At 37.3% G+C, this 15,469-nt stretch overlaps 1 protein-coding gene across 6 annotated transcripts in view; it reads right to left on the bottom strand.

The window, feature by feature from the left end:
- Positions 1-15,469, bottom strand: part of LOC122330003 (proteoglycan 4) — a 52,344-nt gene that overhangs the window by 11,212 nt on the left and 25,663 nt on the right. For 4 of the 6 annotated variants that reach the window (XM_043226767.1, XM_043226772.1, XM_043226769.1 and 1 more), the window contains 4 exons: positions 14,659-14,718; positions 12,178-12,360; positions 11,377-11,412; positions 8,503-9,678 (listed from right to left, as the gene is read on the bottom strand). In XM_043226767.1, coding sequence (XP_043082702.1) covers positions 8,503-9,678; positions 11,377-11,412; positions 12,178-12,360; positions 14,659-14,718 — 1,455 coding nt within the window. The remainder of the gene's footprint in view (positions 1-8,502; positions 9,679-11,376; positions 11,413-12,177; positions 12,361-14,658; positions 14,719-15,469) is intronic. The other 2 variants (XM_043226768.1, XM_043226771.1) reach the window with 2 other exon arrangements.

Below are 15,469 nucleotides of genomic sequence, written 5' to 3'. Positions count from 1 at the left end.
AAATAAAGACAAAAGTATCAATACCACCAATACTAATAACAACAAAAAATACAATAAATATCGATAATAATAATAAAATATTAATTTAATTTTAAACAAAGAAACAAGCCAATAAATGAATGAATGTAAACACAAACATGTGATCCGTGCACACAAGGAAATGAGATTTAATCCAGAACATTTCACCCAGGCCGTTCAAAGACTTCACTGTTCAACAAAGATTAAATGCGTGAAGTGCTTGGTAAGTTTTGTCATGGATATTTCATGCTGGTCAAAAACGCGGACAACACTGAGATGCTTTGTCAGCACACCTTCGATGCGTTGTTAATGCAATCGGACAAAGTGTCCATCAGGTTACATAAGCACCGTCATTTCTGAGCCTCGTCTCCTCCATCAGCAACTGTTGTTTCAGTAGAGCATGCATCCCACCAGCCTCCAGATCGTGACCCGCCAACGAACTCAAGACGACAATTATCAGATGATGATTTAGGCTGAAGGCGTCTTCAAACTCGTTCAACAGACGAGAAACTTTCCCTCGTCATCCCACTTCCGTCTCTTAAACCAACCAAAAGCTGCGGTAGCGCTATGCTCGCCCGGCTAAAACTGCTGGAAGAGTCCCAGGGTTCGCTCAAACGGAAACTATTTTCGTCATGCATTTATCTCAGTGACTCCAGCAGTGAATCGGCGCTAGCGCGGTTCACAAGTGCTCCGTGTCTGTGAGGCTCACCGAGCGGCCGTCCACTGAACGTGTCAAATCAATCCCGCGTCCCCACCAGAGCGTGTCCAGGCCGTCAGGGACAGAGACACTGTCGGGTTGATCTCAGCTGACCCCGGTCTGAGACCCGCCGGCCCCCCGTTACGTAAGTATTGAACTCGCACCGAACCAGGACGATACGACGCCGTGTGCTACATCTGCCAGCAGTAACGTATGGAAAAATCCTAAAATAGGTAACAAAAACATGTTTAAAAAAAAAAATTTAAATAAAAATCTGTGCAAAGTGACACGGAAAAAAATATATTCTGCTTGGAATATTCAGTATTTGGATTGCAAAACAGTAAATTAAAATGAAAAGATTTAAATTAAAGTAAAAATAACGTGTGTAAGTATAGTTCATTTTGTGTATCTGATAGCATACACGTTGCATCACAAATTAATTGAAAGTAATAAAACTACAAAAAACTAACACTAACCGTGGCTAGGACCAGTTGAAAAATAATTAAATAGACAATACAATAAATATAAAAATAAATACTCATTGTATTTTTTTCCTTCTGTAAACACAAACCATTAAATTTATGTGAATTATTAAATAATAAATACATTAAGTTTTTAAAATAATGTGCGGCCTGTTTGAGCAAAACAAATATATTTGGATTTTTATTTGTTGTCAAAATAAATATGTGTTTGACGTGTTCAATAAAAAAAAAAAAAAAGAAATACATAAATAAATGTCTTAAAAATGAAATATAACAGCTTTTAGTTGGATGCAATGATTGAACAAACAAATAAGAAATTAATTAACTTAAGTGAGTAAAGAAAAAAAAATGGCTCAAAAATAAAATGAAAAAACATTTTTATTTGAATGTGAATGAATCTTCATCCAGTCAGTATATTTAAACCAAATCAATAAATAAAAGACAGATTTCCTGCTATCTGAAAACCTAAACAGATTTGAGAAGTGTTAAAATTAAAACTGAAAACTTAAAATAAATATATCAAATACTGGCTGCCTGCTTGAACAAATCCATCGAACAGAAAGGAGGGCCAGCAGCGTCAGCCTGACCTACATGTATGTACAGTCTCTTGGCTGACCTACATGATGGTTTATGTAGCATAAGGCCCGCAGCGACTTACATACTGATGAAAAACGCCAAACACAGATTCAACCGGACAGCTCGATCGCTAATAAACACAGACGTAGAGTTTGCTGAAGCACGCGGACTTTAATCACACTACAGGGATTTTCTTCTAGCAGCTGATGTTAGGAACCAGGTCCTCCAGCAGCAGAAGCAGGGATATAAAAAGAGCGGGTGGAGGTTTAGTGCAGCGGCTGAAGACATTCATCAACGTCACGGCAGAAACGCACAGGTGGTCAAAAAGAGAAGAAGTTGGGAAGCTGAGAGAACATAAAGCCAACGACCGTCTACCCAGATGCTATTTTTAGCGCATCGCCCCTCCTCCTAAGAGCCAACATTGTTTCCTTGGTAGCCCTGCTTCCTTAGGTCTCCCAAGCAACTGCCTCCCATCGCCATGGCAACAGGAGCCTTGTCACGGCGAGCATCTCTGAAGAATGCCGGTGTCCTAAAATACAACGCGAGTAAGGTCGAGTAATGTTGAATGGGATTATGGGAATTCTGGGAAAAGCCAGACTAGCAGCGGGGTTTTACCACGACGGATGAGATTTTGCTTCCGTTTTAAAACTATTTTCCTGTTTTCGCTGGAATTTTAGATCCAGGTCGTAGTTTTACTGTTATTTTTATTCATTTTGGTTTTGAAAATGTCTGTATAGCAAGCTTTCATTTTTAGTTCTAGTTCTTTTATAACTTCAAATTAAACAAAAATGAATAAAAAAAAAAATTATTATTGTTAGTATTTTGAATCTGATTTTAGTTTTATCCTTTGATTTTAATTTTTAGTTAAATTTAGTTAGTTTGGTATTTTTATTGTGTTTTTGCAATTGTTATTAATTGTTATTAAAGTACTTAAGGTTTAGTTATCAATATTACCTATTTTATTCAACCTCAACTAAACGTAATTGAAAATTGAAGCTTTTAGAATTACGGATGTACTATTATATATTTTTACTTTGGTTCTATTTGCATTTATTTGTTTTCCATTTTAAAGTTTTAGTATCTTTGTTTAGTGCATTTGTACATTTTTACTATTTTATAGAGCTATAGTTTTAAATACACACACACACACACACACACACACACAAACACACACATATATATATATATATATATATATATATATTCCAGCTGTAAATTCCTTCCCAGTAAAATGTGACAAAACGTGTTTTGCTGTGAGCGCCGCTGCTGTGCCAAACCCACCATTCTTTGAGTCCGAGGCGTAAAAAGGCTCTTTTGGTCGAGTCAGATCAATTCTGTCTCTTCACCCATCAGGAGAGCTGCTCTTTCTCTGTCCCTGCGAGCCGTGATGATGAAGTTACCTTCACACCGTGCTCTGAATGCTCAGATGTTTGACAGAGACATGCTGCTATTTATATTCTGAGAAGAAACATCATTCTTTTTACTGAGAGAAACTCAACCGCTGTGATCTCTCCCACATAGAGACCGTTTAACTGCACAAAGTCGAGGTACACTAGTCTTTACATGTTTCTGGAAGGAATTTCTTCTGCTCACCAAGACCTCAATAAACTGATCAAACGTACAGTACGTGAAAACGTGAAATATTATACCAATTTAAAATAAGCCTTTAGTATGTTAATATCTGTTAAAGTGTAATTGATTTCTGTGATCAAAGCTGAATTTTAAACATCATTACTTAAGCCTTCAGTGTCACACGATTCTGCTGCTGAATTTGTTTTTCAGGATGTTTTAATGCACACAAAGTTCATAAGACTTAAATTGTCACTTCTGATCAATTTAATGCGCTACTGTTGGATAAAAGCATTAATTTGTTAAAAAAAAAAAATTATAGAAATATATAATGCACTGCAACAACGACTCAAAGATAAAAACAAACAAAACAAAAACAATTATATATAATATAGATACTAAAAATGCACTAGATTGAAGCTTTAGAAGCCAATCAGCTCTGCACTCAATCTTATTTAACCCCATGCATATTTCTAAAAGTTATCAGACACCGCTCAAAAAAAGGACAAATAAATCACTACAAACTAGCAGGCGATATAATAGCGTTTCATGAACTGCTTCAAACACACCGAGATATCTGATTCGTTTTTTTTTTTTTGTCGTAGTTGTTGTGTTTAAACCTGCAGGCAGAATACAGCGAGTTTTTCCTGCATCAACGAGCAGACGTTAATTATTTCGTAGCTCCTACCGCCTACCGGAGCTACAGCAACTGTCGCGGGCCCCCGGCTGCCTCATTTACATATCTGCATAATTAAGACATTTGTGAAAAGACAGACGAACATTATCAGTGACGCCGAGCACACTACAACATCTCTCAAACAAGTCACACAGCAGCCACGTTCTCCGCATCTGCCCAGGTTGCCATGGAAACATCGGCATCCTTTCAGTCGCCGTGGAAACGAGACAGACTCCACGCCCTCTCCGTGTTTACGGCAGTCGATGCGTTGACCTTTACAGCTCCGTCGTTCTGCTGCTCTCAAACGCTCTGATTATCGGGGGCCTTTGACCGTCTGAAGCCAGTGACGCAGAACAACAATGGAGTAAATGTTCGTTTCACCGCGCTAGGATAGCGCTTAGCCGCTAGATACTACTCCATTCTCAGCACATACTCACTTAAACACCGTCAAAATTAGAAACGCGCCAAGAATAGAAGCTAGCCTAACAGCTACTGACCAAAAAAAATAAATAAATCGGCGTCATTATGTACAACTTGCTATTTTTATTTAGTAAGGATGCATTAAATTGATCAAAAGTGACTTTTACAGTGTGTACAGTTTTCTATTTCAACTCACTTTTGTTCTTTTGAACTTTCTATGCATCTGTGAATCAAAAATGCAACAGCTTAAGAGATGCTTCTGAACGAAAGTTTGAAGGATCACGTGACACTGAAGACCGGAGTAATGCTGAAAGGTCAGCTTCACAGAAATAAAATGCAGATATTGACATAGAAAAGACTAACTTTGCATTTTTACTGTATTTTCGATCAAACAAATGCAGAAGAGACTTCTTTAGAATGGCGCTGAATATGTATACATCCCTGCATACATTAATTCAATTAGGTCTGCAATGATCAACCGGTACAGGTCAGTATCTACGGATCATCTAGTGGTGCGTTATTTCTTTTTCCTGACCCTTGAGAGTCACAAAAAGGTTGAAGTGAAAAATATTCTGTCCTTCACCCCAGTCACGCTGCATCACAGCACAGCTTTCTCGCTGCATCGCTGTCAAACCTCGACTCAGAGGGTGTTTTGCTGCCGAGAGGCTGGTGGCCCTGTACGCCCGTCTTCACCCTGTGAAGGATCTCAGCAGGGTTTACTTATGTAAGCTCCTCCCCGTCGAATCCTGCGCTGACACTCTGGCCTCTAAAAACACACCCCACATCTGCTTCCAGACACTCGCCAGCACTCAAATCTGCTCAACTGTGCATGATGCAGATACAGAAAAAACTAAAAAAACTAAAAATACACAACTTGTTTGTAATGCAAACAGGTAGACGGAGTCCAAAAATTTTTTTTACAACGCAAATGTGCTTTTTCCTCTCTTTTAGAGTAGGATACTGAAAATCTGACATTAAAGCTGAAGAACGTTGCAGTAAACAAATTTATTTTTTTGACTGTGCATTGCTAAATTACCAAAATGGACATAACAGCAACAGCAAAAACACTCATGAAAGGAATGCCACAACCAAAGTAGACTGTATGATGCATATGCACGTAAAAAAATTAAGAAAGAAACAAAAATAAAACACTTTAACCCTCGAGCAATTCTGCCAGAAACCTCCCTTGAGAACGATGTGAGAACAAGAGTTGTATGTGAACAGCAATTCAATGTGCTGTAATCAGGTCAGAGAGAGGAAAGAGCTGGGCAACAGTCATTTTCAAGCCTATTAATTAGATGGGGCCACAAAAAAAGTTCGTTTTTTAGCATGCAATAAATAGCAAATGAATGTTTAAATCACATAATTAAATATAACAGCATACAGTATAATTTATCCATAAGACCCGTCTAAAAACACTAATTCCTCTTTATAAGTAAATTAAGACAGAGATGTAACTAAACTCAAGTGTTTGTTTTTCTGCATCAGAAGCGTCTGTCTGAACAAAAGCAGAGCTGAGTCACTCAGAGTGTGTGTGTGTGTGTGTGTGTGTGTGTGTGTTAACACTCCTCCATTCATAACAACACATGTTACTCAAAGTCACAATCAACATCTCTGGCCGTCACCAGCGGCTCGCAGACTAACAAGAGCACCGCCGCACAAAGACATCACGACCCCAAACAATCAGCGGCTTTCAGAGACAAGATGCGTGTCCTTGAAACATGCCATTTTTATACAGACCATGCATTAAGTATTTATTGAGTATTTATTCTTCAGATTCAGATTATTACAGTGCATTATTTGAAGGAAAATAAAACATAAAATTTTGCTGCAAAAATAATTAAGCATGTAGCATATGTAACTAAAATAATACTCGAGTTCAAATATTATAATCAAAGATAATTAGGAATGTATAATAAACTTGATTTAATAAAATTATAAAATGTATATATATATATATATATATATATATATATATATATATATATATATATATATATGTAAAATGTATTTCTACAAAATTTATTCTAACATATATGATAAACAAATAATTAGTCTTAATTTGTAAGTCACTCTGGATAAAAGCATTTGCTAAATGACTAAATGTAAATAAACATAAGAAAAAACTTCTAAAAAAAAAATAATGACTAACAAAAAATGACAAATGCACAAAATTTGAACTGAAATTAGTGATGCAGAAAACACTGATCACAAGAAAGGATTTCTAGAGCTGCTGAAGACTTCTGTTCAGTCACTCTTTTACTAGAACATTCACCGAGGTAAACAGCAAATGAAGTATTACCTCATGGATTAATAGAATTCACTCCAATGTGATATTAGACATTGAGCTTACACAGTTTCCTTATTCTCATCTCATGAGCTCATAGTATCACACACACACACACACACACACACACTTACGGTACACTGTCATTAATTTGCATGTTGGGAAGTCTGACACCGAACGCTGATGTCCTGTCTCCCAGAGAGTATAAGTAGCTCCCTCGGTGACAGAGTCCCTCCCCACTGGAGAAAGAGCCGAAAATTACAGAGAACTAGAAGAGACAGCTGTGTCACACACACACACACACACACACACACAATCTAATAAAGGCGCAACATACACTGACTCTAAAACGAGCTTCCAGCCATTCTCAGATACTACACTGTGTTTCTGCATAGCTTATTACATTAAAAAGCATTTGCAGTATTTCCACAGTCATGCATTTCAAAGGAAATCACACTTTTTTTTTTATTTAAAACAAAAAGTGCCAATAGGAACTGAATAGCACAAACATACTTAGAGTACTCCATTTTTTTTATTTCATGTTGACTTCAATAACTTGAAGCTAAACATCCTGCCATTTTACGATGCATGTTTACAGACGGCACTCTCGAGTCTATTTTACGTCCAACTTATAAATGCTTTATAGAAAACAAGCTAGTAAACCGTTTATCGAGCTACAAGGACTTTATGTACCACATTCCAATTCACTTAATTTCTACTTGAGATACATCTATTATTAACATTTCATTAAAGCTGTCCTAATGCCTAAAACCAAAATGCTTTCTTGTCTTAGGACAACTTTGATTAACTTTTTGATCCACTTCAACCTTTAAAGAGGCATTTAGACTCTGTCAGTGATTATATCACTGCATGTCGCCAATTGCATCACTAGCATTTCACAATCTGCTCTCTTATTGGTAGTTGCATCATTACAAATATGCATAGATTTAAACTCTTGCATCCCCAACAATCCCAAACACTCAAATTGCCTCAAACCGCCAACTTTCACAATCAAATAATGACCTTTATTTGCTCTGAAGCCTCAAGTCACTATTGGGTGTCTGGTAATGACATCACACGCAGAATATAAAGCCATGAGACTGCTACAGCAATAAATGGTAAGTATAGGACGTTATGAACGATAGACGTTACACAATGCACTTACAATAGACAACATACAGAGAAAGAAATAACTAAAGAAATGCTGACTTACCTAATTGGTGTGTTGCAACAGATGATGTCATGGAACATAGAAAAGAAAAAAAAAGAAAGAAAAAAAATATATCACTTACAACTGAATTGTACTTTTTATGGACTCAAAAAGTGACAAGGTTGGGTCATATTGACTCTAAAAGTCGCTAGAAGAGAAATGTGAAGGGGTGGTGGGAAACAGAGAGAGAAGAGTATCACTGTTAGGTGCCACCAGTGCTAGTATAAGAAACAAATCACAACAGCAGAGATGCAAAATTGTGAGGGAACAACAACGCCTCCTCGACAAACTGCAAACCAAAGCATTTGGATTAGTAGAGTACACCCTGAATCACAAGGTTAATGGGGAGGAAGGGGGAGTCTTGCTTGTTTACACAGTCGGCCATTTATTGTGGAAGAAACACCCAAGCAAAAAACCAAGCCAGCTCGCTTCGAGCGAACCCTGACCCTTGCTTCCAGCGGACGGGTGATGTGTTAGTTATTGCGGTGCGCGGTTTAAATCACTCAAGCCCAGGATTGGAATCCACTCAGCCATGCATTACGTGGATCCACTTCCCAAACGACAAACCTTCCAAAGTGAAGAGCGCTCCTGCTTTGAGCTCCCGGGGTTCTGCAAAACTGGGGAAGAACGGCGGAGCGGCGGGATTCAGACCCGAGTTCTGGGGAGACGCCAACTTCGCTTCAGGGGAGCTCGGACTCTTCGATGAGGAAGAGCCGGGCTTCTTGCCTTGTTTGGGTTTGGACTCCTTTGGGGATTTGCTCTTTGGCGAAGGCAGAGGTGCAGCAGCCGGGGTCTCGAAGCCAACACCTTCGAGATCAAAGGGTTGACTGTGGTTATTAAGAGACCACGCAGGTCCAGATGGAGAAAACGGCGGCGCCGAGATCAGTGCTTCCATTGGGGGCACAAAACAAGTGCTTCCAGGGGTGGACGCCTGGGGTCCGCTGTTTAATGGTGATTCTTGGGCGGCAAAGGTGTGATCTTGTCCAAAGATTGCTTCCTCGAAGGTCGCACCAGGAGAGACGAAAGGCTGAGTGTCGGAAGCAAGAAGATCTTCTTTTTCCATGAGGATATCTTGGAATCCGGATGACTTGGAAAAGGGGGATAAATCAGGGGCTCGGCCGGGAGACTTTGCATGTTCAAGACTACTTGAAGACGTTGGGGAAGTGGCTGTGAGGGATAGAAGATCTTGGGTAAGAGACATAGGAATGAGACTCTCATCGGTGAAGTCCTCAGAAAGAGACACCAGTCCACTGTCTGCTTCAACTGACGATTTGGAGAAATCCATTTGAGGCATGCAAGCCGACGCAGGGACGAAGGGCTCTGCATGGACCGCCCATTCCTCAGGAATCTTCTTACGGCTTTTCGGCTTCTTGACTCTTCCACCAAAGCGGCCTCCGTCTTCCCAGCCTCCGTCTCTGTCTCGTTCCTTGCGGGGAGACGGCTGAAGGGGGCTGTCGGATAAAGCACTTTCGCTCTGCATTTCCGTGGGGAAGTCGTACACCTCGTCCCTGGGTCTCCGCTTTTTCTTCTTCTTTTCCTTCTTGCGGTCGGATCCTTCACCTTCTCTTTCCTCCGCCTCTCCCGGCCCGCTATCTCTCGGCGACCACTGAGGGTCAGCTGTTTCATGTGGGCTGCTCTCTACGAGAGGACCGGCGTGTCGACTGATAACAGTGGAAACGCTGGGCGTGAAGGGCAGGTCAGTTGGAACGCCGGCCTCATCGGACCAGCGGTCACCAAAGACACCTCGTATGCAAAGAAGAATTGAAATTAGAGCAGCGCTAACTCCCTTTTAAGCTCTCTCACACATTCGCTAAACCATCTGATGAATCTTACAATCAATTTTTGAACATACTTTAAAATACTAACCAGTATGTGCATGTAGCACAAGATAGAGGACAGCAAAAGCATGCATAGTTTTTTGATTGCTTTAGGAATGGATAGTTGCAACAATGGAGGCTCTTTGGGCGACATTTCAATTACAGTGCGATACACAATATTGCAAAAACTATTACATAAAACACCTCGTAAATGTTTGATTTCTACAATGAAGCAGTTAATTTAGAGATGTGCTTGAAAAATTTTCAATTAAGGTGCTGTAATGATGTCAACCATAACTACTGATGAAAAATTGTAAACAGTACTAAAATAAACTTTAATGTACTGCAAAAAAAAAAAAAAATAATAATAATCTACTTCTATTTAAGATATTCAGATTGAATATGGATGCATTTTGGCTTACTGCACAGGGAGATTTGTCCTCAAAAAAACGTTCAAGATGCAAAAACAAAAATCATATTATTCTTATAAAGTGTCACTTCTTAAGCCTTGGACAAGAAGTTCGTTGTGAAAGACAATGAAAGTCATTTGCAGAAGATTTGCATGAAGCAGACTGGGCAACTGAGGTCAAGCAGAACTCATTTGTTTACAAGGTCTACTCCGCTCTATCAGAAGTAACGAGCAGATGATTTGTGGGGTCAGAATATGCACATGAACACAGTAATGCAGGGAGATTTTTTTTGTATAATAAATGGCAAGCATGACTGACCCACATGTCTTTGTCCTCAGACTGGGAAAGTTCCCAGAAACGTTGTGGCGAGGTTCTCTTAAACGTGCAAGTAACATTAACAGAACACTCATTTAGAGTTATTCGATATTTAACAATGCTCTTGAAACTAGCATAGAATTCTATTTTTACATTATCCAATGCATTTCTGTTGTGTAGTTTTTAAAAAAATTGTTTAAAAATGTTCATAGAACAAATAAAAGTACCATTTTCATAATGCTGTCTAAATCTTAAAACTAGTGCTGTCAAACGAATAATTCTTTACATTATTTATATATATATATATATATATATATATATATATATATATATATATATATGTGTGTCTTTTTTTATGTATATGTACACATATACATCATATATTCTGAAAATATTTAAGTGTATATATTTCTGTTGATATTTCTATCATATCCAAATATATTCAATAAATAAACATAACATTTGTATTTATATATTTGTACATGTGTATATATATATATATATATATATATATATATATATATATATATATATATACACATAATAAATGCACACAACACTCACATACATAATGCAAACGAAAACTTTTATTTGGATTGCAATTGATTAATCATTTGACAGCACTACATAAAAACTGTAAAAATGTGCATTACCGAAACAAGTTTTTAAAACATAAATGCGTGCATGCATAAACACGCAGAGATACAGAAATAACTTAAAGGGAACATTAGCAAAATGTTCTTGACAAGCTGTGCTGATATGACAAGCTCAGACAAACCGCACAGATGGATCTGTGCTCTTCAGACTAATAGGGGTGAACCTGTGGGAGTGCAATGCATTATGGGACCGTTAAAAGGGTAGTTCACCCAAAAAAGAAAGACCTGTCAACATTTACTAACCTTCAAGCTGTTTCAAGCATGCATGCGTTCTTTGTTCTGTTGAACACAAAAAAGACAACCAGACTGTAGCCATACTCTTCCAAAGTATGGAATAAAATAAACACAGTGGAAGTCAACGGCCGCCGTCAACCGTTTGATTGCCCACATTCTTCAAAATAAAGAGTAAATGTATACACGGCACAGAAGAAAATCTCATGCGCTATTATAAGAAAGCTTATGATGTCAAAAACCTCATGTTCATCCGTGTGATTTAATGATGAGGCTCTTGAGAACTGACTCATGCATGACTCCACAGGTCTCACCCTCCATCTGTTAGGTCTGTAACGCACCGCTTTCACATCCGCACTCAGCCCTGAGCGTCAAACCTGGCGGAACACGGTTCTTGAGCCTGATATAAACCAGCGGCACGGCTCTGGGTCTCAGCTGCTCTGTATTAACCCCATACAGCGGCGAAGCCCTGAAGGCCCCTGCGATACCAGAATGGACGGATCCGACTAGCTTTGACAACTGATAATGTAACTCAGTCTAGCACTCGTTACTGCGCCCCCTAGTGGACAGCCTTAACTTTAATTACTGCTAGATTAGATATTTACTCCACGGGGGCTCCTGTAGGAATCCCATAATCCCTGATACAGAGCACACGGGGAGTACATGAGCGGAACGCACTAAAGAGATGGACAGAATTAGAAGACGATTACATGCAACAAACGTCGCTGCTTTATCGAAAGATAAATCCACGTTAAACATGTCTCCGACACACCTCAACATCCTGGTGTTTTCATGCAGATCTGTGTTCTCTACCTGCAGATGCGTCCCGTGGGCTCTTGGGGGCCGTGGCTGACAGGGGTCCGGCGGGTGTTTTGGGGGCTTCGGTGGCCTGAGCAGCTGGCGGCTCCTGCGCTCCGGCCAAACCAGACGCTCTTTCTGTCTGGAAAGGAGCGGCACCTGTGATCACCGCCGACATGACGCCGGCTTCAGACAAACCTACGGGGTCAAAGACAGATACATGTCTATATATACAGATCAAAGACAGATACAAGGCTTCAGATTCATGTTTACTCCATTCTACTATGTATTTGAGTTTGGTCAAGGTAATATCTAGAATTAAAATATAAATAAATAAATAAATATTGAATATATAACATTATTTGTTAAAATTAAGTAAAATAACTTAAGCGTAAACAAACAAACAAATAAATAAATAAATAAATATGAAGAATTCACAGTATTAATTACATTATATTTATTAAATATAATTAAGTATAAATATTTGGCTGTCGAATGTCACAACGACAAAAAAAAAAATAATAATTTATTTATTGATTTAAAAAAATGCTAATAAATTATAAATACATAAACACACACATACACAAATGTATATATTTATAAATAAATAAATCCTAATGGTCTGAAAATAAAAAGCTGTAATGGATAAGTAAAAGATATATATATATATATATATATATATATATATATATATATATATATATATAGTTTGTGAAATATGATCCAGACTAAAAAAATAAACAAATACAAATATTTCATATATAACATTATTTGTTAAAAGAAGTGTAAACGAACAAAATTCACAGTATTAATTACATTATATTTATTGAATAGATTATAAATACTTGGCTGCTGAATGTCACAACGCAAAAAAACCCCAAAAATAATGAATAAATAAACGTAACATTTAAATAAAAATACAATAATAATAATGATATTATATACAATAATATGTGTATATATATATATATATAAACAAATGTGTGTGTGTATATTTAAATAAATCTTAATGGTCTAAAAACAAAAAGCTGTAATTGGGAAATAAAATATATTTTTATCTCTGTTTTGGAGTGAAATATGATCCAGACATGGCTGTATGATGTTAAAGAAGCTGTAACAGCTGTAACTATCGGTCACAGACGCTCATCAGACGCATGCATGTTTCTGTCTGTAACAGGTGGTGAAGTCCTCGTATCTGAGCTGAATTCTGATGTGAGCGTGACTCATCACCTCCCTAGAGCCCCTTCACACCAGCGCCACCGTCAGCCATCGTCTTTCCAGAGAGAAACAGGCCCGTTTATTTACCCTGCTAATGAATTCACGCTCATTTTCATTACCGCCATTAGTACTAATGCGGCCCATTAGAGCGCAGAATAAAAGCTGCAGGTTACATCAAACCAAGTCTTTATTCCTCAGCACTCAGCCGCGGATGGAGGTTTTGTTTTGTCGCCACACAACGCCTTAAAGTTTCCCCAACATCTAGAACCAAAGTAACTACCGCAGACAGATGTGGATCGCATTCAAAACAGGAAGCGCGGGAGGAGGAGACGTGAGATGTGCAGTAGATGTGGTCAGGGGTAATTAGAGGTGTTGTTTTGCTGGACGTAAAATTTGAGTAAATCTAATTAATGGCCGGAGAAAGATTCAACAAGATGATGCTGAACAAATAAAAGAGGATAATTAATGAGCGAGCCGGAAATCAGCTCGATCACATTAGAATAATGATTTTCAAAGCACTTTCTATATATAAACACAACACACTTAAATTACTAAAGATGAAGACAACTGTTCTGTAATTCTATGTAATTCTTTTATTATTTTATAATGTGAACTGTACCTCACTGTAATACTACATATATATGTGTGTGTGTGTGTATATATATATATATATATATATATATATATATATATGTGTGTGTGTGTGTGTGTGTGTGTGTGTGTGTATATATATATATATATATATATATATATATATATATATATATATATATATATATATATATATGTGTGTGTGTGTATATATATATATATATATATATATATATATATATATGTATGTATATATATATATATATATATATATATATATATATATAATTTATATAAATATAAATATATATAATATAAATTATATATATATATACTTTTTTATCATTATTAGTAATATTTATTAGAAATACTTAGCTGAAATACCATTGTTATATTTGTTTCTATTTAGCATTTATTATAATTATTAATCTGTTATAAAAATACGCATTATTTCAATATAAACATTTAAACTTACATATATTTTTATAATAAGATTAATAACAATAAATTAACGCTATCACTATAGCTAAAATATTAATAAAACACGGTAGAAGATCCTGTAGTATTATAATGAAATGCATTACAATTATTGAGTTTATTATTATTATTATTGACAATAAAGATAACTTGCATGACTATTTCCCACCGTCAGTAAAGTATAATTTGCGCTGGACTGGTTGTGGTCACCTGTGAAGGCGGTCATCGGGCTGCTGTCCATCATCTGCGGAGGAAAACCAGACGCCGAGTCTAGAGAGAGACGGAGAGAGCAGCCGCTTATTACTAGTGAAAGGAGACGAACAGACAAACAACCTGAAACATCCCCCAGAAACACCCAGCCTATCGTCACGGCAACCAGTTACAAACCAGCATTTCAGCTAGAAGTTGTCTCAGTTTCCATCCGCAGTCTGTTCTCTCCTAATCTAGAGCATCTTGTACAGTAAAGCGGAAAACGTCCTCCATCTGGCCGACAATAAACACTGGTGAGGAAGGACTTCACGCGCGATTTACATCAACTCTTACTCATTCGGCACAGGTCTGCATCCGAAGCAACTCTCAAAGCGGTTCATCCATAAGGAAGTGGTTTATTAGCAGTGTTTGTGAAGACGCCCGGAGCTTATCTTGGTTTAGCGGATACAAAAAGGTTTACATGCGTGTGCTAATGTGTTCACGACAAAACTAAACTGAACTAAATATTGGTATTATAGGAATATTTAGGTATATTTTGAAATAATTCAAATATCTATGATAACGAACAACATGGCGGCCACTGAGAATAGGTTGAAATATCCCATAATATTATTAATTAGTGTGTGTGTGTGTGTGTGTACTTATTAAAAATAAGAAAACAAAAATATGTTTGGTAACTAAAAATAATGAATTACCAGTAAAAACTAAATGCTAATATTTTTATATTTTATTTATACAAATTTTAATTATTATTATTGTTATTATCATCCTATGTAAACAATTATAGCATTTTAACAAAAGTATTTATTTT

Source organism: Puntigrus tetrazona, chromosome 24 (assembly GCF_018831695.1).
Source record: "Puntigrus tetrazona isolate hp1 chromosome 24, ASM1883169v1, whole genome shotgun sequence".
Taxonomy (NCBI): Eukaryota; Metazoa; Chordata; class Actinopteri; order Cypriniformes; family Cyprinidae; genus Puntigrus; species Puntigrus tetrazona.
This window is presented reverse-complemented; position numbering and strand designations above follow the sequence as displayed.